Source organism: Amblyraja radiata, chromosome 7 (genome assembly GCF_010909765.2).
Source record: "Amblyraja radiata isolate CabotCenter1 chromosome 7, sAmbRad1.1.pri, whole genome shotgun sequence".
NCBI lineage: Eukaryota > Metazoa > Chordata > Chondrichthyes > Rajiformes > Rajidae > Amblyraja > Amblyraja radiata.
The window spans coordinates 59,526,065-59,551,330 of NC_045962.1; the positions used below are offsets into that span (position 1 = coordinate 59,526,065).

Consider the following 25,266-nt stretch of genomic DNA (forward strand, 5'->3'; position numbering starts at 1 on the left):
ACATAGTTTATAAAATAAACTAACTTTAACATGTTGCAAAAGTTCTGAAACATTTAAAGTAGAATTAATTATGTCCAAAAGATGGATACAAAATTAAGCAATAATGCACATTGTAATGTTCTACAAATAGTGACAAATGGATTGCATGTTCATCTCCCACAGTCCAGTGTTAACTTGTCCTTTTCTCAAGCCCTGACTTCTTTGCTCCAAGCTACTGCCACCACCCTAATCACTTTAAAGTTCACTGCATTCTGTTTTCTGTCCAAGTCAGTCATGTCCAGGCTACCTTTTCATTCTGGAGATTGAGGATTTATCATGGACATCCAACTTCACCCGACATTCACAGTCTGTTTCCATCCTGTCCACAATGTGGGCATTGCACTTATAAATCAGATTACTGTGGCCACAATGCATTAGAGTCATAGAATCATACAACATTGAAATAGCCCTCCGGCCCAATTTGTCGACAACGACCAAGATGCCCCATTAGCTTGCATTTGGCCCATATCATTCTAAATCTTAGAATAACGGACCTGCTGATACTGGTTTACAAAAAAGGCACAAAGTACTGGAGTAACTCAACATGTCAGGCAGTATCCCTAGAGAGCCTGGATATGTAATGTTTCAGATCTGGATCGTTCTTCAGAAAGGAACATAATGCCTGTCAACCATGGAAAAAAGTAATGGAATGGGCAGATAATGAGGCCAGCCACACAAATAATATTGAAAGAAATCTAGAAAAAGAGAAGAAGAATCTTAAGAAGTAATGCTTATTAGATATGACACTAAAGTAAAGCAGGCGGTGTTGCAGATAGTGAAGATGTTTATTGAAAATTAGCTGGAAATTTGATCAATTTGACAAGTGGCCTCGGGCAGCATCGCCGGTGATAGTGCGGCCCTCCCTGATGAACAATGCATTCTATTCGCTTTGACAGAAGACTATCAAGATGATGATGACATCCGTCCCGTCCGACTCGAGTGTGCCTTTTTCCACATTCACTGTTGCAGAAGTAAGATTGGCCTTTCTGAGGGTGAACACATGGAAAGCAACGTGCCCGGATGGTGTCCCTGACTCGCGCCCTTAGGAATTCCGCAGATTAACTAGAGGCTCACAGATATCTTTAATCTCTCCCCAATCCATTCTGATGTACCTACCTGCTTCAACAAAACCACTAGCATCACAAAGAAAAGCAAGATATCATGCCTTAATAACTACTGTCCAGTGCCTTTAACATCCACCATCATGAAGTGCTTCAAGAGGCTAGTTATGACACACATTAAGTCCAGCCTTCCAATCAAACTTGATCCACTGCAGTTTGCCTACGGCCAAAACAGGTCACGGCTGATGCCATTTCCCTGGTCCTACTCATCCCTGGAACACTGGGATAGGAAGGACACCTACATCAGACTCCTTTTCATCGAATATAGCTCTGCTTTCAATACCATTATCGCAACAAAGCTCATCTCCAAACTCGTGGAACTTGGAGGGAGCACTAGCTCTGAATTTCATGTCCAACAGACCACAATCAGTGAGGATAGGTGATAAATCATTCACTACAATAATAATCCTTAACACTGATGACCCGCAAGGATGCGTTCTCAGCCCCTTACTATACACCTCAAACACTCATGACTGTGCAGCCAAATACTAATCCAATGCAATTTACAAGTTCACTGCAGTGGGACAGATGTCAAATAATGATGAAGCAAAGTAAGAAAGGAGAACCTTGTAACCTGGTGCCAAAACATCAACCTCTCACTCAATGTTGGCAAGACAAAGAAGATAGTGAATGACTTCAGGAAGCAAAGCAGTACACACACCCTGGTATGCATCATCGGGTGGCGCCGTGCGCGGCAGCCTCGCCAGCAGTGTGTCTGTCCTTTCACCCTTTTTGTTATTTTTAGTCTGTCTTAAAGTATGTTTTTGGAGGTTTCTTAATCTTTTTTATGTGGGGGGGGGAAGAGGGGAAACTGTTTCCCAGTCGCTTCCTGGTCGACGATGCGTCTTTTCTCCGAGTCGCATCTTTGCCCCCCCCCCCCCCCTCACGGCCTACCATCTGAATTGGCGCGGCCTTACCTGCCGGAGACCAGCCTGAGCTCCAGCCGCGGCGAGCACTACATTAACATCGCCCAGCGGGACGATGCCTTAGCGGGGATTGCCTGTGTTGAAGCTCCGGAGTGTTGAGCCTGCTGATTAACACCGTGGTGCTGTGGTTTGTGGAGCTTCTAGCCGCGGGCGGCGCTGACTTTCACATCGCAGAGGTCTGGGACCCCTTGCCGGTGGTCGCCAGTGTTGGAGCTCCGCTCAGCTCGGGCTGTGGATGTCGTGAGTCTCGTTCTCCGGTAGGAAGTGGCCGATTCAGAAATTCCAAGCTGCTGAGAGTGTTCTTCCATTCTGACGTCGGGGCTCCGATCATCCTGCGAGAGGGCTTGAACATCGGGCCACCGTAGCACCGACTGCGGAGGGCTCAAAGGCCCCGTCAAAGAGGAAGACGACTGAACTTTATTGCCTTCCCTCACAGTGGGAAACGTTAATTCTGCTGTGTTAAACTCTATCGTGTATTATGTTCTTTTTATTTGTATGGCTGTATGGTAACTCAAATCTCATGGTACCAATTGGTGCCTGTGACAATAAATGTAACGAGCTGGTATGGCATTGATGGGGCCGAAGAAGAGATGGTCGAAAGTTTAAAGTTGCTAGGAATAAATATCACCAGCAATTTGTCCTGGACCAGGTACGTCAAAGCTATCGCCAAAAAAGCACATTCAACAGATATTTAATTTTTCAATAGACATTGAATTTTAAACTTTACTGCAATAGTTGTTTGATTTCAACAATTTGTACAATCCTTAATATGCTTTTTTTAAATTTTCATCCCTATTTAAGAATTTATCTCTTTTGTAGTTTATGCGGAATTTATATATGTATTTGAATGTAGTTAATTATTCCAAATGTTCCTCCAGTTGAAAGCTGATGGTGAACAAGAGGTAGGGGAGTGTGAGGAATGTGAGACAGGATGTCTGGTGTTGTTGTTTAGTGATAAAAACTAACATGACTTGAAAGGGAGATCAAGAACTCTCTCTGGAAGCCCAAAGGGGAAGTGGTTTGCTACCACTATACCTATCTTGGATAATCTATGGGGTGCATTAAACTGTCATTATTTCTCATTGTAAATAGCTGTGATTTGGGTCTCTTCTGACACGGTTAGCTGTCATGATTGTATTCTATGGCAAAACCACCATTGCTTCAGATTTATCTCTATGTTTTCTAGTAAAACTGTCACCATCTTGTTTTTCCCTATAAGAAGATTTTTTTTAAACTAATTTTAAATAAATGTTAGCTTCCTCTTTAACAGCTTCCTGATTTTCTATTTTTACAAATGTCACACATTTCTTCAGTCCTCTTTTGCAAGTCTCCAGTAATTCCAGAAACATGCTGCCTTTCACTTCCTTCGGATTTAAACCCTCAGCCCCATTACTTCTTTTAAACACCATGAGAGAGGTGTGAGAAGATAGACACAACATGCCGGAGTAACTCAGAGGCAGCATCTCTGGATAGAAGGAATGGACGACGTTTCGGGTCAAGACCCTTCTTCAGACAGAGTCAGTCTCTGTCTGAATGGTCTTGACCCGAAGCGTCACCCATTCTTTCTATCCAGGGGTGCTGCCTGTCCCGCATTTTGGATTTATTATCAATGTAAACCAGCATCTGCAGTTCCTTCCTACATGAGGTGTGGGAAGAAATGAGAGGTACTGAAGCATTCGTTGCAAAGTGGTAAAGCAAGAGATGGAAGCACGAAAAGAGTGAAAGATCAAAGGAGACAAATTCAGAGATCAGTGACGCGATGGAAACATTGGCAATGTATGAGTCATACAGATAAATAGTCTGAATGGATATCAACTGGGTGATAGAAAATGTAGGTGTTTTCTTACTTATTTATTTGGCATTTATTGCAATGCACTTTGTATTTCACAGATTACAAATGGTGTGGGCGTTTATCATGAATCGAATGAGCTCACAAAGCAGTTTTCCCCAGAGGCGGCGCATGGTCCTCGGAATAATTATTCTGTTGATTGTTGATGTCATCTGGGTTGCATCATCTGAGCTTACTTCAGTAAGTACTGTTGTTTTTTTTAAATTATATTGTCATAACACATGTTTCATTAAATTCATTATTGCTGCAAAAAATAGATTGAGAGATTCACAAAGAGGAATAGACATACAAATTTACCTGGAAAAGCTGTTAAACCTTTTAAAGCACGCTCAAGTATAGAAACATAGAAACATAGAAAGTAGGTGCGAGAGTAGACCACCAGGTCCGTCGAGCCCGCACCGCCACTCGCTCATGGCTGAACACTAAACAGACACACTTACCCACAAACAGTAGACACAAGACACAGAACACAAGACACTACCCTCCCCTTTATACCGCTATCACCCCTCTCCACCCCAAGAACCTCGTGATCTCCTGGGGGAGGCAAAAAACCGGATAAAAACCCAGGTCCAATTCGGGAAAAAAATCCGGGAAATTCCTCTCCGACCCCAATCCAGGCGATCGACACTTGTCCAGGAGATCACTCAGGTCTTACTATACTAACCATACCTAGGTCCATATCCCTGCCCTCTCCCCGTAGCCCCTTATCCCCTTGGCAGCTAAAAAACCATCTATTTTAGTCTTAAATATATTTAAAGTTTCTGCTTCCACTGCTCCCTGGGGCAGTGAATTCCATAAATTAACCACCCTCTGGGTGAAGAAGTTCTTCCTCATCTCAGTTTTAAAAGAGCCCCCCCTTATTCTGCAACTATGTCCTCTAGTTCTAGTTTCCCCGATCATTGGGAACATCCTCGGTGCATCCACCCGATCAAGGCCCCTCACGATCTTATATGTTTCAATGAGATCGCCTCTCATTCTTCTAAACTCCAAAGAGTAGAGTTCCAGCCTACTTAACCTTTCCTCATATGTCAATCCCCTCATTGCAGGAATTAATCTTGTAAACCTTCGCTGCACTGCCTCCAGGGCTAGTACATCCTTTCTTAAGTATGGACCCCAGAACTGTACACAGTATTCCAAATGTGGTCTCACTAATACTGTGTACAGCTGCAGCAAGACCTCCGTGTTTTTATACTCAATCCCCCTAGCAATAAAGGCCAAAACTCCATTGGCCTTCCTGATTGCTTGCTGCACCTGCATACTAACTTTTAGTGATTCATGTACTAATACCCCTAGATCCCTTTGCGTTGCATTACAACGCAGCTCCTCCTCATTTAGAAAATAACTTGCCCTATCATTTTTTTTCCCAAAGTGAATGACTTCACATTTATTAGTATTAAATTTCATCTGCCAAGTTGTTGCCCACTCACCTAGCTTATCTATATCCTTTTGCAGACTCTTCCTATCCTCCTCATCCCCTACTTTTCCTCCCATTTTTGTATCGTCCGCAAATTTTGATATATTACACTTGGTTCCCTCCTCCAAATCATTTATATAAATTGTGAACAACTGGGGTCCCAGCACCAACCCTTGCGGAACCCCACTAGTTACCGGTTGCCATCCCGAGTATGAACCATTTATCCCCACTCTCTGCTTCCTATTTGTTAGCCAATCCTCTACCCATGCTAATATATTACCCCCAATCCCATAATTTTTTATTTTTAGCAATAGTCTCTTATGTGGCACCTTGTCAAAAGCCTTTTGGAAGTCCAAGTATACCACATCCACCGGTTCCCCTTTATCCACCCGGGTTGTTACTTCCTCAAAGAATTCGAGCAGATTCGTTAAACAGGACTTCCCCTTCACAAAACCATGCTGGTTCTGTCCGATGAAGTCATGTTTATCCAAGTGCCCCGTTAGTGTTTCTTTAATAATTGTCTCTAACATTTTACCCACCACCGATGTTAGACTAACCGGTCTATAGTTACCCGCCTTCTGTTTACTTCCTTTTTTAAATATAGGTGTTACATTGGCCATTTTCCAATCCACTGGGACCGTTCCTGCCTCCAGGGAGTTTTGGAAAATTATCACCAATGCATCCACAATCCCCACCGCTATCTCCCTCAAGACCCTTGGATGTAATCCATCAGGCCCAGGGGATTTATCCTCCTTCAGTCTCATTAATTTCCCTAATACCACCTCCTTGGTGATCTTAATAGTATTTAGCTCCTCCATTCCTACCGCCCCCTGTTTATCCAGCGTTGGAATATTTTTTGTGTCTTCTATGGTGAAGACTGATACAAAATACTCGTTTAATGCCTTTGCCATTTCCATGTTCCCCACCAACAACTCTCCAGTCTCACCCTCCAATGGACCAACGTTCACCTTAGCCACCCTTTTTCTTTTTATATAGCTATAAAAACTCTTACTATTAGTTTTTATGTTGTTCGCTAAATTCCTTTCATAGTCTATTTTCCCCGTCTTAATTAATCTCTTAGTTATTTTTTGCTGACCTTTAAATGCTTCCCAATCCTCTACCCTCCCACTATCTCTGGCTACCTTATATGCCCTTGCCTTCAGCCGAATACTATCCTTTATAGTTTTACTGAGCCATGGCTGACTGTTCTTACCCTTACCCCTTTTTTTCTTCATAGGAATAAATTTTTCTTGAAGGTTATACAGTATACCCTTAAACGTACACCACTGCTCATGTACCGTCTTATTCTTGAGTCTGCTATCCCAGTCAACTTTGATCAGCTCAGTCCTCATACCTTCATAATCCCCCTTATTTAGACTAAGCACCCTAGCCTGAGTTTCAACCTGCTCCCCTTCTATTTGAATATGGAATGCGACCATATTGTGGTCACTTGTTCCCAACGAGTCCCTAACTATGACATTTTTAATTAATCCTGCTTCATTACACAGGACCAGACCCAAGATTGCCTCCCCCCTTGTCGGTTCTGTGACATACTGTTCTAGGAACCCGTCTCTAATACATTCTATAAACTCTTCCTCTAGTCTACCCTGCCCAGTTTGGTTTGCCCAATTAATATGAAAATTGAAGTCCCCCATGATTACAGCAGTTCCCTTTTTACATGCGTCAACTATTTGCAGATTTATGTTCTGACTAACAGCGTCACAGCTATTTGGAGGTCTATAAATTACACCCACTAGTGTTTTTTTCCCCTTATTATTCTCTATCTGTACCCAAGCTGTTTCACTATCCTGATCCTTCAACGCAATATCCTTCCTCTCTATTGACGTTAAGGAAAACATTTGAAAATCTACTTTGTAGGTTCCCACAATCTCTTGCTGTATTGTACCTCGATAGAGTGCATATTCAAACATTAGAACATAGAATAGTATAGCAGAGAATAGGCCCCACTATACCACAATACTCCCGGCTGCAGGCTTCAATCCAGAACGCAATGCTGCCGGCTGCAGGCTTCAGGCTCCAGGGCCCGAGTATGGGGGGGGGGGGAATTACGTCACTTGCAGCGCGCGGGGAGTGGAGAGCAGGCAGAGTGGCGCGTGTTCAGCAGCTTCAATCCAGAGCCGGGGGGGGGTCACAGGGGAGGACTGGTTCCCGAAAGCAATGCTCCCGGCTGGCGGCTACAGGCTCCAGGCTCCAGGGCGAGAGTACAGAGGAGTAGTGGTCGGAGGGCGGGTGACGTCATTCGCAGCCTGTGGAACATAGCGCAGGCCGCGCGATGCAGACCCATTGTGACATCATCAGCTCGTTTATTTTCAAAGATATTTCAGATTTGTGAACATTTTCATAAATAACTCAAGAAATAAAGCTCGAAATTTTCAGATGAGGCAATTTCTAATCCACGGGATAAAACTCTACAGGAATATGTAAAAATGTTACCATTAGAGCATTGTTTTTTCGAGCAACATGATTATATACCCACACACATCCAAGATCAGAGTTTTAATAGTTACTAAACCAAGTGGGACCCGTTGGGTACCGTCCCCTCAAAGCGCGGTTGCGGGGGGGGGGGGGGGGTGGGGGGTGTGGCCTGCGGCGACACACACTCACTAACTACCCCCCACACACACTAACCACCTCTTTTGATGGTATATTAATATTATTCATTGGCTCCTTTTACCCCATACCCACCCTATCCACTGACGCATAGCCCCCAACTCGCAGGCACATCTAGAGAGGGAGGGGGGCAGTGAGGGACAGGAGAGAGGGGTGGGGGAGAGAGGGGGGTGGAAAGAGGGGTTGGGGGGATGGGAGGGTGTGGGGGGGGGGAGGGAGATAGAGGGCCGAGAGGGGGGGAGAGAGAAGAGGGGAGGAGAGAGAAGAGTGGGGGAGAGAGAAGAGTGGGGAAGAGACGGAGGGGGAGGGGGGAGAGAGAGGGAGGAGGGAGGGGGGGTAGAGAGGCAGGAGAGGGGGGGGGGGAGGGGGTGGGAGTCTGGGCCAAGGGGGAGAGAGAGCGTGGTTGGGGGGGAGGCCCAGGCCGATCCCAAGAAGCGCGGGCGGGGAGAGAGAGAGAGAGAGAGAGAGGAGGAGACGGAGAGAGAGAGAGGGGGGAGGGGGGGAGAACCCGAGCTTTTTGAGGCGGCGAGGAGATGCGAACTCTTTCAGTCGACGGGGCGACGTTTGAACAACGGGGGAAGGAGGGAGGGGTGGGAGGTGAGCCAATCTTTGACCCCAGGGGGTAACTTTCTACCAGAATATGTAAAATTCTTCCCATTAGCGTGTCGTTTCTTCGAGTAGATATAACCATACAACAATTACAGCACGGAAACAGGCCATCTCGACCCTTCTAGTCCGTGCCGAACACGTATTCCCCCTTAGTCCCATATACCTGCGCTCAGACCATAACCCTCCATTCCTTTCCCGTCCATATAACTATCCAATTTATTTTTAAATGATAAAAACGAACCTGCCTCCACCACCTTCACTGGAAGCTCATTCCACACAGCCACCACTCTCTGAGTAAAGAAGTTCCCCCTCATGTTACCCCTAAACTTCTGTCCCTTAATTCTCAAGTCATGTCCCCTTGTTTGAATCTTCCCTACTCTCAGTGGGAAAAGCTTATCCACGTCAACTCTGTCTATCCCTCTCATCATTTTAAAGACCTCTATCAAGTCCCCCCCTTAACCTTCTGCGCTCCAAAGAATAAAGCCCTAACTTGTTCAACCTTTCTCTGTAACTTAGTTGCTGAAACCCAGGCAACATTCTAGTAAATCTCCTCTGTACTCTCTCTATTTTGTTGACATCCTTCCTATAATTAGGCGACCAAAATTGTACACCATACTCCAGAATTGGCCTCACCAATGCCTTGTACAATTTTAACATTACATCCCAACTTCTATACTCAATGCTCTGATTTATAAAGGCCAGCACACCAAAAGCTTTCTTTACCATCCTATCAACATGAGATTCCACTTTCAGGGAACTGTGCACAGTTATTCCCAGATCCCTCTGTTCACCTGCATTCTTCAATTCCTCTGGCCTTCCTCTGGCCCCAACTCCCATCCCTGCCGGGTGTTCACCATCCCCCCCCGACCTCCCCCTCTCCCACACCGAATGGTCTGTCCTCAGCAGAGGTCTTACCTTTGTCCCCCTCCGTCCCCATCTCAATGAGTTCCGCGCCCACCATGACTTGGTGCGCTTCTACTGTCGCCTCCGCCTCACAGCGCACTTCCATGGGAAGGAGTCCTCGCCCCCCAATGATGACCCTTTTTCCCGTCTCCAACGCACCCCCTCCTCGTGGAACCCCTCTCGTAAAGTCCCGGCTCTGGAACTCTTTATCCAGAACTGCCGCCGCGACGTCAACCGCCTCAACTTCTCCACTCCCCTGTCTCACTCCAATCTCTCCCCCCCTGAACGCACTGCCATTGAATCACTCCGCAAAAACCCAGATTGGGTTATCAAACCAGCCGACAAGGGAGATGCCGTGGTAGTCTGGCGCGTCAATCTCTACAAAGCTGAGGCCACACGCCAACTCTCGGACACCTCCTCCTACTTACCCTTGGACCATGACCCCACTGACGAGCACCAGGCCACCATATCTAGCACCATCACCGACTTCATCAATTCCCACGCCCTGCCCGACCAAGCTTCCAACCTCATCGTTCCCCAGCCCCGCACGGCCCGTTTTTACCTTCTCCCCAAAATCCACAAACCCAGCTCTCCCGGCAGACCCATTGTCTCTGCTTGTTCGTGCCCCACCGAACTCATCTCCACATACCTTGACTCCATACTATCCCCCTTGGTCAAATCCCTTCCCACCTATGTTCTAGACGCCTCAGACACTCTCCGCCGCCTCCGCGCATTCCACTCTCTAGGCCCTCACCCCCTCATCTTCACCATGGATGTCCAGTCACTCTACACCTCCATCCCCCACCAGGATGGCCTCAAAGCCCTCCGGTTCTTCCTCGACCAGAGGAGCAACCTATACCCAGCCACTGACACCCTTCTCCGCCTAGTGGAGTTCGTCCTCACCCTCAACAACTTTACGTTTGACTCCTCCCATTTCCTCCAAACACAAGGCGTAGCTATGGGCACACGCATGGGCCCCAGCTAAGCCTGCCTCTTTGTCGGGTACGTTGAACAATCCTTGTTCAATACGTACCAGGGCCCCATCCCCGACCTCTACCTCCGTTACATTGACGACGGCTTTGGGGCCACCTCCTGCACCCACACACAACTGACTGACTTCATCCACTTCACCACCAACTTCCATCCGGCACTCCAATGCACCTGGACCATTTCCAACACTTCCCTACCATTCCTTGACCTCACCATCTCCATCGCAGGGGACAGACTTCTGACCGACATACACTACAAACCAACTGACTCACATGGCTATCTGGACTACACGTCTTCCCAGCCTGCCCCCTGTAAAGACTCCATCCGCTACTCCCAATTCCTCCGCCTACGCCGCATCTGCTCCCAGGATGAGACGTTCCACACCAGGGCATCGGAAATGTCCTCGTTCTTCAGGGAACGGAGATTCCCCTCCGCCACCATAGATGAGGCTCGCACCAGGGTCTCATCCATACCCCGCAACACTGCTCTCTCTCCCCATCCCCGCACTCGCAACAAGGGCAGAGTCCCCCTAGTCCTCACCTTTCACCCCACCAGCCGGCAAATACAACACATAATCCTCCGCCATTTCCGCCACCTCCAACGTGACCCCACCACTCGCCACATCTTCTCATCTCCCCCTATGTCTGCCTTCCGCAAAGACCGCTCCCTCCGCAACTCCCTTGTCAATTCTTCCCTTCCCTCCCGTACCACCCCCTCCCCGGGCACTTTCCGTTGCAACCGCAAGAAATGCAACACCTGTCCCTTCACCTCCCCCCTCGACTCCATTCAAGGACCCAAGCAGTCGTTCCAGGTGCGACAAAGGTTCACCTGTATCTCCTCCAACCTCATCTACTGCATCCGCTGCTCTAGATGTCAGCTGATTTACATCGGGGAGACTAAGCGGAGGTTGGGCGATCGTTTCGCCGAACACCTCCGCTCAGTCCGCAATAACCTACCTGAACTCCCGGTGGCTCAGCACTTCAATTCCCCCTCCCATTCCCAATCCGACCTCTCTGTCCTGGGTCTCCTCCATTGCCAGAGTGAGCAACACCGGAAATTGGAGGAACAGCACCTCATATTCCGCCTGGGTTGCTTGCGTCCGGATGGCATGAACGTTGAATTCTCCCAGTTTTGCTAGCCCTTGCTGTCTCCTCCCCTTCCTTAACCCTCGAGCTGTCTCCTCCCATCCCCCCGCCCTCGGGCTCCTCCTCCTCCCTTTTTCCTTCCTTCTCCCCCCCACCCCCCATCAGTCTGAAGAAGGGTTTCGGCCCGAAACGTCGCCTATTTCCTTCGCTCCATAGATGCTGCTGCACCCGCTGAGTTTCTCCAGCATTTTTGTGTACCTTCTTCAATTCCCTACCATTTACCATGTACGTCCTATTTTGATTTGTCCTGCCAAGATGTAGCACCTCACACTTATCAGCATTAAACTCCCTGCCATCTTTCAGCCCACTCTTCCAACTGGCATAAATCTCTCTGTAGACTTTGAAAATCTACTTCATTATCCACAACCCCATCTATCTTAGTATCATCTGCATACTTACTAATCCAATTTACCACACCATCATCCAGATCATTGATGTACATGACAAACAACAGTGGACCTAACACAGATCCCTGTGGCACCCCACTAGTCACTGGCCTCCAACCTGACAAACAACCATCCACCATTACTCTCTGGCATTTCCCATTCAGCCACTGTTGAATCCATCTTGCTGCTCCACCATTAATACCCAACCATTGAACCTTCTTAACCAATCTTCCGTGAGGAACCTTGTCAAAGGCCTTACTGAAGTCCATATATACAACATCCACTGCTTTACCCTCATCAATTTCCCGAGTAACCTCTTCAAAAAATTCAAGAAGATTAGTCAAACATGACCTTCCAGGCACAAATCCATGTTGACTGTTCCTAATCAGACCCTGTTTATCCAGATGCTTATATATATTATCTCGAAGTATCCTTTCCATTAATTTGCCCACCACTGACGTCAAACTAACAGGTCTATGATTGCTAGGTTTACTCTTAGACCCCTTTTTAAACAATGGAACAACATGCGCAGTACGCCAATCCTCCGGCACTATTCCCGTTTCTAATGACATTTGAAATATTTCTGTCATAGCCCCTGCTATTTCTACACTAACTTCCCTCAATGTCCTAGGGAATATCCTGTCCGGACCTGGAGACTTATCCACTTTTATATTTCTCAAAAGTGTCAGTACTTCCTCTTCTTTGAATCTCATAGTTTCCATAGCTACTCTACTTGTTTCCCTTACCTCACATAATTCAATATCCTTCTCCTTGGTGAATACCGAAGAAAAGAAATTGTTCAATATCTCCCCTTCTCTTTTGGCTCTGCAGATAGCTGCCCACTCTGACTCTCTAATGGACCAATTTTATCCCTCGTTATCCTTTTGCTATTAATATAGCTGTAGAAACCCTTTGGATTTACTTTCACCTTACTTGCCAAAGCAATCTCATATCTTCTTTTAGCTTTTCTAATTTCTTTCTTAAGATTCTTTTTACATTCTTTATACTCCTCAAGCACCTCATTTACTCCATGCTGCCTATAATTATTGTAGATCTCTCTCTTTTTCCTGAACCAGTGTCCAATTTCCCTTGAAAACCATGGCTCTTTCCAATTTTTACTATTTCCTTTCAACCGAACAGGGACATAAAGATTCTGTACTCTTAAAATTTCACCTTTAAATGTCCTCCATTTCTCTTCCACATCTTTCCCATAAAACAAACTGTCCCAATTTACTCCTTTTAAATCCTTTCGCATCTCCTCAAAGTTAGCCTTTCTCCAATCAAAAATCTCAACCCTAGGTCCAGTTCTGACCCTCTCCATAATTATATTGAAACTAATGGTATTGTGATCACTGGTCCCGAACTGTTCCCCAACGCATACCTCTGCCACCTGACCCGTCTCATTTCCTAACAGGAGGTCCAGCACCGCCCCTTCTCTAGTAGGTACTTCTATGTATTGCTGCAAAAAACTATCCTGCACACATTTTACAAACTCCAACCCATCCAGCCCATTTACAGAATGTGTTTCCCAGTCTATGTGTGGAAAATTGAAATCTCCCACAATCACTACCTTGTGCTTACTACTAATATCTGCAATCTCCTTACATATTTGCTCTTCCAATTCTCGCTCCCCATTTGGCGGTCTATAATACACCCCTATAAGTGTTGCTACCCCTTTCCCATTTCTCAGTTCCACCCAAATAGCCTCCCTAGACGAGCCCTCTAATCTATCCTGCCAAAGCACTGCTGTAATATCTTCCCTGATAAGCAATGCAACACCTCCACCTCTTGCCCCTCCAATTCTATTACACCTGAAGCAACGAAAGTCCTGGAATATTTAGTTTCCAATCACAGCCCTCCTGCAACCATGTTTCACTGATCGCCACAACATCATACTTCCAGGTGTCAATCCAGGCTCTAAGTTCATCCACCTTTCTTACAATGCTCCTAGCATTAAATATACACATTTAAGAAACCCACCCTCTCTTATTCTCTGTTTATTGTCTTTTTCTTCTATCTCCCCTACATTTTGGGTCAGAGTGCTACCATTCTCTGCCTCCTGCCTTACACACTGACTGCTAGCTTTCCCAATTCGAGTCCCTCCCCCCAACCATACTAGTTTAAAGTCTCCCCAGTAGCCTTTGCAAATCTCCCCGCCAGGATATTGGTCCCCCTCGAGTTCAAGTGCAACCCGTCCTTTCTGTACAGGTCGCACCTTCCCCAAAAGAGGTCCCAATGATCCAGAAACTTGAATCCATACCCACTGCACCAGTCCCTCATCCACTCATTTATCCTCCACCTCGCTCCATTCCATACTCACTGTCGCGTGGCACAGGCAGTAATCCTGAGATTGTTACCTTTGCAGTCCTTCTCCTTAACTCTCTACCTAACTCCCTAAATTCTTCTTTCAGGATCTCTTCTCTTTTTTTACCTATGTCGTTGGTACCTATATGTACCACAACCTCAGATCCTCTCCCTCCCATTTCAGGATTTCTTGGACACGTTCAGACACATCCCTGACCCTGGCACCAGGGAGGCAAACTACCAGCCGGGTCTCCTGTCTGTGTCCACAGAATCGCCTATCCGACCCCCTGACTATAGAGTCTCCTATTACAATTGCCCTCCTCTTCCTTTCCTTACCCTTCTGAGCAACAGGACCAGTCTTTGTGCCAGAGGCACGGCCGCTGTCGCTGCCCCCAGGTAGGCCGTCTACCCTTACTCAAACATGAGTACTTATTTTCAAGGTGTACAGCCACCGGGGTACTCACCAGTCCCTGCCTCTGCCCATTGCCCTTCCTAACTGTGACCCAGTTTTCTGTCTCCCGTGGTCTTGGAGTGACCACCTCCCTGTAATTCCTTTCTATGACCTCCTCGCTCTCCCTGAGCAGACAGAGGTCATCGAGTTGCTGCTCCAGGTTCCTAACACGGTCCCTTAGGAGCCCCATCTCGATGCACCTGGGCCAGATGTGGACGTCTGGAGAGCACTCAGACTCCATTGACCTCCCACATCTGACATCCAGAACAGTAAACTGCCCTGGCCCTCATTCTCCCCCTTATCCGAATACAATAAAGCCTTACCCGGGATACAAGCCAATCAGCTGCTTCCTCTAGTCCTGTAACGGCTGCTTCCTCTGGTCCGTTCGACCAATCACAGGCTTCCACCAGCCCCCTTAATTTGAAGTGTGATCTGCGAATGGAACGTTGCAGATTTTGGCTCCTCCTCCTCCCTCTGTAACGGCTCCTGGGCCTCTGTTGAAACAAGCCCCGCGATGGGTTTTACACTCACCGCACGGACGCCGCTCCTCCCTCTCCAACGGCTCCTGGGCCTCTCCCAACGTGATGTGATGACACACAAAGAGGCGGGGGGGTGTGAGGCGGGCGCGGGGGTGAGGTAAGGGGGTTGTGGGCGGGGGGGAAGAGAGATCGGAGAAAAGACGGGGCAGAGGGGGATATCACGGTGGAGGGGGGCAGGAGCCAGCAAGGGGAAGGGGCTGTACCTGACGATGCACTGAGGACGTTCTCAGTGGAGAAAAGACCAATCCACGTGGCGCCGACTGACAGGAGAAGAGATCGATCTGCGCACAAGCGTTTTTTAAACATCTAACTTTTACATTAGACCCCCGATCGCAACAAAGCTTGGTGCACTCGCAGCAGAGAACGCTGAGTACGCTTGCGAAAATTCGTAGCGCTATTGCGTACCGTTTTTGCACAATTAGAAAGACCGCGCAAACCGGAAGATAACAAGATCAGAGTTTTAGAGATAGATAGACAGACAGACAGACAGACAGACAGACAGACAGACAGACAGACAGACAGACAGACAGATGTTGACAGACATGGAAGCGCAACAAATAACATTAAATGTGGAATAACGATAAATCTTCATGTCGGATGTTGTCCCATCCTAAGATTTCACACAGGATTTGTAATTAAGTTGCCTTTTTTCAAGGCAGAACATTGAAGTGCCCTCTCAAGCCTATTCTGCCATAGAGTGCAATTTGAGTCCGATCATTGGTCTCAGCTCCATTTTCTTGTTCTTAACTCTTGTTATGAAGTGTGGACTTCAAAATTGTACCTTTCTAAACCCTCACTATTTTTAATGATTCAGCTTCCACAGTTCTCTGAGGTAGTGACTTCCAAACCTTCTAAGAAAATACATTCCTTGTGATTTCAGCCTTAAACAGGCAATCAATGAAGCTATGCTCCCTGGTTCTGGATTTGATATGAGAAAATATCTTCACAGCATTACCCTGTCAAGTTCACTAGAATTATGTTTCAATGTGACACATATAGCCCTAGATAAATAAGCCCAATCTATTCAGCCTTCACATTTGACAGCAAATTAATTGTAGGGATCAATCTCGTGAATCTTCTCTACTATCTCTGAGCCAGGTATTTCCTTCCTTGAGTCTCAGGTTAGTTCAATTAGGATTATGATTGGAAATTTCACTTATTTAACATTTTAGATAACATCAGAAAAAGTACGATTTGATGCGATTTTAAAAAGCAGCTGTTCATGTCCAGAAGTGACTGTTTCTAGAGGTGTATAAATGGAAGGCAAGCACTACGGAAGCAGCCTATTGAGAGCGACTGTTTTGCGTGAGGCTGTGTGTTACTTTACGCAACACTTTGTGCTTTGTCTCAACACAAAGCACCTCTACCGGTAAGTGTAGAGGAATTGGCTCATAAGTCTTCAGAGAGGAGGCTGGGCAGATAAGGTTCTTTGTAACTTTTTATTGGTCTTAACCATAATCATAATTAGACTAAGTGGGACCCGTTGGGTCCCAGGTTCACACGGGAGGGCTGGTCCCCCAACGTAATATTCCACCTCTCCACCAATTCCAATATACAGTGGCTTGCAAAAGTATTCATACCCGTCAACTTTTCCACATTTTGTCACGTTACAACCACAAACGTAAATGTATTTTATTGGGATTTTATGTGATAGACCAACACAAAGTGGCGCATAATTGTGAAGTGGAAGGAAAATGATACATGGTTTTCAAATTTTTTTACAAATAAAAAACTGAAAAGTGTGGCGTGCAAAAGTATTCAGCCCCCTTTACTCTGATACCCATTAAAAAAATCCAGTGCAACCAATTGCCTTCAGAAGTCACCTAATTAGTAAATAGAGTCCACTTGTGTGTAATCTAATCTCAGTATAAACAGTATACAGCTGTTCTGTGAAGGCCTCAGAGGTTTGTTGGAGAACATTAGTGAACAAACAGCATCATGAAGCCCAAGGAACACACCAGACAGGTCAGGGATAAAGTTGTGGAGAAGTTTAAAGCAGGGTTAGGTTATAAAAAAATATCCCAAGCTTTGAACATCTCACGGAGCACTGTTCAATCCATCATCTGAAAATGGAAAGAGTATGGCACAACTGCAAACCTACCAAGACATGGCCGCCCACCTAAACTGACAGGCCGGGCAAGGAGAGCATTGATCAGAGAAGCTGCCAAGAGGCCCATGGTAACTCTGGAGGAGCTGCAGAGATCCACAGCTCAGGTGGGAGAATCTGTCCACAGGACAACTATTAGTCGTGCACTCCACAAATCGGGCCTTTATGGAAGAGTGGCAAGAAGAAAAAGCCATTGTTGAAAAAAAGCCATAAGAAGTCCCGTTTGCAGTTTGCCACAAGCCATGTGGGGGACACAGTAAACATGTGGAGGAAGGTGCTCCCATCACCCTGAACACACCATCCCCACTGTGAAACATGGTGGTGGCAGCATCATGCTGTGGGGATGCTTTTCTTCAGCAGGGACAGGGAAGCTGAACCCAGTCAAAGTCCAGACCTAAATCCAATTGAGAATCTCTGGCAAGACTTGAAAATTGCTGTTCACAGACGCTCTCCATCCAATCTGACTGAGCTTGAGCTATTTTGCAAAGAAGAATGGGCAAACATTTCAGTCTCTAGATGTGCAAAGCTGGTAGAGACATACCCCAAAAGACTTGTAGCTGTAATTGCAGCGAAAGGTGGTTCTACAAAGTATTGACTCAGGGGGGCTGAATACTTTTGCACGCCACACTTTTCAGTTTTTTATTTGTAAAAAAATTTGAAAACCATGAATCATTTTCCTTCCACTTCACAATTATGCACCACTTTGTGTTGGTCTATCACATAAAATCCCAATAAAATACATTTACGTTTGTCGTTGTAACGTGATAAAATGTGGAAAAGTTCAAGGGGTATGAATACTTTTGCAATCCACTGTAGGTGGCCAGTGAGGGTGGGGGTGGGGGGGGAGTCAATTTGTCAATCCATTTCAAGTCAATCCATTTCAAGTCAAATCAATCCATTTCAAGTCAAGTCAATCCATTTCAAGTTAAGTCAAGTAAGTCCATTTCAAGGGCAGGCCTAATAACTCATTGCATTATCATTTCATTTTCCATTTTGCATTGCAATTTCAAGCACAGGCAGGGCAGGCCAAACAACTCATTGTATTGTCATTAAGGGCTAACAAATAATTTATTGCAAGTACATTGCAGACTCACAGTTCATTTGATTCACAGCTTAGAATCACAGTTGTAGCCTCTCCCTCGCAATCTTCCAGAGTGACTGGCTCACGCCCAGGCATCCGGGGTTTTATAGTCCTGCCCACCCCCCCCCCCCCCCCACCCCTGGAAGGGGCATTACCTTAATTGTGGTGATTGACAGGCGAGAGGACCAATCAGCTGATCTCAAGATTGTTTAACCATTCATAACTTTTTTATTTTTCATCGATCGGAAAAATCCTCGGGGCTGCCGCAGCGGAGGAGGACTGAGTAAGATGGTCAAAAATCATAACGATCTAGGGTAGCATTTTTTCTAAAATCAATATACAGCGCAGACAGGAAGTGGTCAAAATTAGACTTTTAGTTATGTAGATAGTAATTTAGTAGCCAAGTATATTTTGCAACATACGAGCAATTTGATTTGCCATACAGCCATACCAATAAAGAGCAACAAGACACCCAAATAGCTTTTAAAAATGAACATCCACCACAGCGACTCCCCTACATTCCTCACTGTGATGGAAGGCAAAAAAAGTTCAATCTTCTTCCCTTCTTTGTCTCCGGCGGTCGGGGCACTCGAACCTTCCGTTGTCGGTGCGATCTTGGCTCCCGCAACCGGCGGTGGAGCCCTCCGCATCGGGGCGAGCAAGCTCCCGCATCGGGGGGATCTCAGGTCCCACGCGCCGGGCGATCTCAACTCCCCTGCGGGGGGCAATCAAACACCGGGTCGGGGTTAGTCGAATCTAGTGTGGCTTGGAGCTTCCCGACATCAGTCTCTATCCGAGTGCGAGTTCCTCGATGTTGAAATCCACAGGCCGCAGTTGGAGCGTCGACCCCAGGCTCCGATGGCAAATCCATGGCCCCGCGGAGGGGCTCAAAGTCAGTCTCGCGCAAGGCCATCAGCTCCATGATGTTAAGCCGCAGTTTCCCCTGATTCTCTCCCCCACCCTCACCCTGCACCAGGGAACTAACACATACTTTTAAAACACACTAAAAATAACAAAAAGACGAAATGACAGAGACTGTTGGCGAGGCTGCCATCACTGATGGCACCACCCGAATGTCTTCAAGTGTCCTTGTGGACAACACTGTGGAAAGTGTGTCCAGCTGCAGGTCCTGGTTGACTGTGTGAGGGAACTGTAGCTGCAAATGGACGACCTCCCAATTCTGAAATGAAATGGTGATGTCCTTAGACATTTATATTTACAGTCCAGGAGATGCTTTATGCCCCAAGACGTATGAAGGTAGATATATCACACAGGCCTGATCATGTATATTCAAGGACACCTACATATTACATTTATTCCAAGTGATAAGCTATACATGCATTTGGACAGACAGGGTTTGATTCACTAGATGAAGTAGTTGAGTTAGGTATATTTAAAATACATTTACACAGATGCATGGTTAGAAAAGGTTTAGAGGAATGTGACAATAGACAATAGGTGTAGGAGTAGGCCATTCGGCCCTTCGAGCCAGCATTGCCATTCACTGATCATGGCTGATTATCCACATTCAGTACCCCATTCCTGCCTTCTCACCATATCCCCTGATTCCGCTATCTTTAAGAGCTCTATCTAACTCTCTGTAGGCATATTGATCTAGCTTAGTTAGTACATACTAGTCGGCCTTGACGAGGTGGGCCAAAAGGCCTGTTTCTGTGCTTTTTGGCGCTATGATTCTGTCAGAGTTTTACAGTATTTACTTTAACTACACCATTGGACTATTGTATACATTTCGATTGTGCTCTCTACATTAAGTCCTTCTTAAATTATTTTGGTCGGTAGGTGCCCATTTTATATTCTACCCGCATTTAAAATATGATTTGTTACCTTTAAACAGAAATTGTACCTTAACCCAGTCAATATCCATCATAGTTTTATACACCACTATCAAGTATCAAATCAGTCTTCTTTCTTCATTATAAAACAATGGATTTGGTTTAATATATTTACGTGTATATATAGTGAGTAATATATCCAATATCAAATTACAAAAATAGGGCATGTTTCTCAAAATTGTATGAATTTATGTAATATTGTGCGATTTGGATCTGAACTGGGGTGGATTTATTTCCGTATCAACCATTGTTACCATGCAACACTTTTAATTATTATAGCTACATAATAATAGTCTGAAGAAGGGTTTTGGCCCGAAACGTTGCCTATTTCCTTCGCTCCATAGATGCTGCCGCACCCGCTGAGTTTCTCCAGCAATTTTGTCTACCTCCAATAGATATATAATACTTCTGTTGGTGTGTGCTTCAGAAACATAAATATGATCATTTGTTTCCATCTGCCCTCATAAACATAAATATCTTTTTAAATAGTTATCATTAGCACATACATTTAAATAACAGATTAATTTTATGATGCCATAGGTCAGAATTATAACCTACCTTGAGAAGATTATTGTGTGTATTTTAAAATAGTTCAAAATATTGCTGTTTACATAGTACATTCCATGTCTGCCATGAATGTCTGTTTTACCCAGAATAATTAATTGTATATTTATTTGTTATGTTTAATGCACCTACAAAGCTGCAGCAAATAAGAATTTCATTGTTCCAATCCCCGTGCATATAATATGTAAAGACTGTTGACTGTTAACTGACTTTTGAAATGTCCTGTGCTAAAGTGGCCATTGAAAAGCTCTACATAGTGTGCTGTTTTAGAATGAGTACAAATGTTGAGATAGCAGATAAAATCCTTACCGTGGCATACTGCCAGAAAATTATATAACATAGTCTTTAAGATGGTTTTAACCATGTTTGCTTCTTTTCAGTATATCTTTAAAAAGTATGAGAAACCCTTCTTTAGTACATTTGCCAAAACCTCCATGTTTGTACTGTACTTCATTGGATTTCTAGTTTGGAAGCCATGGAGGGAGCAATGCACCAATGGAAAGCATGTTGCTTTGGTAAGTAGCCCTCCTACTGTAGAGAGGTACAGTGTGACCAACCTAAGTTCTTTATTGCAGATGTACATGTCCTGATTTTAAGATAAGGTTCTCTAATTAATAGTTAAAGTAAACTGTATCAGTTATCAGAACTTATACCAGTGCAGAAATATTTGATTAATTGTTACTCGATATTAGCAGATCATAACAAAACCAATTTTAGCATAATGGTTTGCTGTTTATTGTACCAGTTTAGTAACTTGTTCATGTTTTTAAAGTTTGCAGATGCTGAAAGTTATCTCGCAACTTGTACTACCGACACTAGTGTGAATGATTCCTTGGTGAGTTTACAGTGTACTGGCAACCCAAGCGTTACTGAGGAGTTGTGCTCTGAGAATACCGCCAATACTGCAATTTTCTGTGACACAATACCCTATTTCCTTTTGAATACCATGTTATAAATTGAGATATGTTCCTATGGGATGCTTTTCTCACAGCAGTAATATAATATGACATTAGTTCACGCCACTGGGCATGGGGGAATATAAAAGATTTCCTTTTCAGTTTCCAAAACAAATTTTGTAAGTGACTAGCAGCTGCTTTTGGGGTCATAAACAACTGCAGGTACCGGTACTTTAATTTGCAACAGAAAATAACCTGAAGGTGGAAGGTAATGGTGATCGGTTGAGACAGATAAGAAAAAAAGGGCAGATAGAGCTAAGTTGTGGGAGGGGAAAGGAGAGGTAGATGGCAGCCTCTTGTGTCTCCATTTATTACATTACACCTTTTATTTTCAATAGAGACATACACTTTTGAATGCATATCAAATATAAGTAAGATAGCAAAATGACCTTACTCTGGCACATTGCATGAGTCAGGAAATGCAAGTTGAGCTCATAAATCTAAGCAAATATTGTGTTTCTGTCAGATTTTATGCTTGATTCTGCATTTTTAGTTTAGTTTAGAGATACAGCGTGGAAATAGGCCTACCGAGTCCGCACCGACCAGCGATCCTCGAGCATTAACACTATCCAACACACACTAGGGCAATTTACACTTATACCAAGCCAATTCACCTACAAACCTGTACGTCTTTGGAGTGTGGGACGAAACCGTTGATTTTGGAGAACACCCATGTGGTAACGGGGACAACGTACAAATTCCGAACAGACAGCAGCCATAGTTGGGATTGAGCCTGGGTCTCAGGCAGCAACTCTACCGCTGTGCCACCATGTTTACAGACGCCCTCGCATATAAAATAATTTTTCCCACATATGTTCCGTAAGAGCAAATTTTATTCCCTGTTTCTTTTTTGGATGTGATTTGTGAGTTCCATAGAGGTGGATTTACATAACTTAAGTGGCCATAACATGGGGGCTGCCCGTATATGTAGCAATGTTACAACATTTTGAGATTTTAAAAATCAAGTGTAATTTATCCCATCAGATAAAGCATAAAAAAAAGTTTAATTTGACACCTAATTCACTTTCATATCTCAAGTATTTAAAAAGTTATGGCCATTTTCATACTCGGAAATGAGCATCTTGTTCCCTATTGATTTTCTATGGACATAACAAAAAAGCTGTGATCGTAAACAGTCAAAAGCCCATAACTTTCTTAAAAATTAAGAGAACTGAATGAAATTTTCAGTTATCATAGATTGAAGCATTCTGAAACAAATATAAAATAATCTTACTTGGATGACCTGAAATTAAAGCATATAATTAGTTAGTTACCTAATTGTAGCTAATTTCAGACTTCAATTACTAGATCTAAACATCTATCCATTTCTTAATAAATGATTAACATTTTTAAATAGCCTAAATGTCCAAATAATATTCACAAATAATTCACAATAAAACATGATTTTTAAATCTCATTTACATTAATTTATAGGCCAAATGGAAGGAATTTAGTGTTCAATTGCTGTAAATAAATGCCCATTTAAATCAGCTTTCCAGTGGGTCCCTGTGGAACGCGCTGGTTTAGAACGTTCACATTGCGGTAGATTTGTGCCTCAAATGCCCAGAAAAATACTGCGGGATATAATGGGCCCAAAATGAGCTACTCGCAATATTAAACTTTGTATAAAGGGATCTTTAGAAGCCCTTTTTAATGTAAAAATATACAGCATACCTTCTGCTATTTGCTTTATGAGACCCTGCGGTTGCTGGTGGTCGCGGGTTTAGAGATTGATTTTTAAACTACTATAACTATTATACGAGGCCTTTAAACCTAATAATAGCTTTTGCGACGGGGTCTTCCAGCGATTTTTCGTTAACAATTAACTAGGCTGAACATCTTCGATTTGAACAGCCTAGAGAAAATCGCGTTTTAAACCCGCCCCCTCTAAACGGCGCCAAAATCGCGCACACCCTCAGCGACAGATTTTCAACGACGCTTCAGGTAGGCTTTGCAACATACCTAGTATATGTATATTATTCATACAGATAACAAACTAATTAATGTGGTAACTTGCCGATATTTTTTCCTTTCTTTGCAGGATTACATTTGTTTCAGTTTATTGTGTCTGCAGTCTTGATCTGTACTCACTAAGTGTCTATAATGAACTAACTTGATAGATTTTTACACTGAATTGTTATTAAACTGAATTGTTTGAAAGCAAGAGATAGATAACAGTATGATTTTTAGTCTGTGCTTAGGCAACTTTGTTGCAGTGGAACTTGAACCTTATCTTTTCTTTTGAAAACCACTGTATATGCGCCTGGATTGACATTTCGATCAAACACTCAAACTGTAGTTCTATTTCTTAATCTGAACAATTTGAAGACACAATACACTTACATCTACCCCCTCCCTGCAACCACTGTCCCTGACACTGTGCCCATGACTGCCACTTGAACCTCAGTGACTGAATCTTAATGCCAGTCACCATTCCTGTGGTCTTAGCAGTCTCTTCATATCATTCCCACTGGCAAATCAGGAACCTCCTCCGGGTATTCAATGAGGCTTTAATGTTTAGCTCAGCCCCACAATAATGCAGTTATGCTTCCATTCTTTTGAGTTCAAGATCAACTATAATTTACAAACAAAATCCTAATCCCAACAATAAACATTGCATAATATTTTAAAATGAAGATATATACTTTAATTATTTATTTAGTCACTAGAAATGTAATTAAAAAAAATTCCAACATTAAGTATTGCTCTTTTACTTCCTATTAAATTATTGTTTTTATCTTGTTACCAATGCTTTTCTCCTTGATTTGCAGAGTGAACCCCTGTACATCCCAGTGAAATTTCATGATTCCGCCAGTGATAAAGCCAATAATGACAACAATTCAGGTAGGTTGTCATAAGATTATAAGAGATAGTAGAAGGCCATTCAGCCCATCAAGTCTACTCCGCCATTCAATCAAGGCTGATCTATCTCTCCCTCCTAACCCCTTCTCCTGCCTTCTCCCCATAACCTCTGACACCTGCACTAATAAAGAATCTATCTATCTCTGTCATAAATATATCCACTGACTTTGCCTCCACAGCCTTCTGTGGCAAAGAATTTCACAGACTCACCACCCTCTGACGAAAGAAATTTCTCCTCAACTCTTCTTAAATGAATGTGCCTTAATTCTGAGGCTATGGCCTCCAGTCCTACACTCTCCCACTGGTGGAAACATCCTCTCCACATCCACTCTATCCAAGCCTTTCACTATTCTGTATGTTTCAATGAGGTCACCCCCCCCCCCCCCCCATTCTTCTAAACTCCAGCAAATATAGACTGGGCTGTCAAATGCTCATCATATGTTAACCTCATTCCTGAGATTGTCGTTTGAGGTGTTTAATCTGTGCCCTCAGGGCAGACCATTAATAGTTTAGATCACTTTGATTAATATATGTCA

The 25,266-nt window shown here is 44.4% G+C and overlaps 1 protein-coding gene across 4 annotated transcripts in view; it reads left to right on the top strand.

Annotated features, from left to right (window-relative positions):
* Nucleotides 1–25,266, top strand: part of slc35f5 (solute carrier family 35 member F5) — a 144,135-nt gene that overhangs the window by 34,199 nt on the left and 84,670 nt on the right. For all 4 annotated transcript variants that reach the window (XM_033024630.1, XM_033024632.1, XM_033024631.1 and 1 more), the window contains 4 exons: nucleotides 3,977–4,115; nucleotides 21,293–21,427; nucleotides 21,685–21,747; nucleotides 24,640–24,712. In XM_033024630.1, coding sequence (XP_032880521.1) covers nucleotides 3,977–4,115; nucleotides 21,293–21,427; nucleotides 21,685–21,747; nucleotides 24,640–24,712 — 410 coding nt within the window. The remainder of the gene's footprint in view (nucleotides 1–3,976; nucleotides 4,116–21,292; nucleotides 21,428–21,684; nucleotides 21,748–24,639; nucleotides 24,713–25,266) is intronic.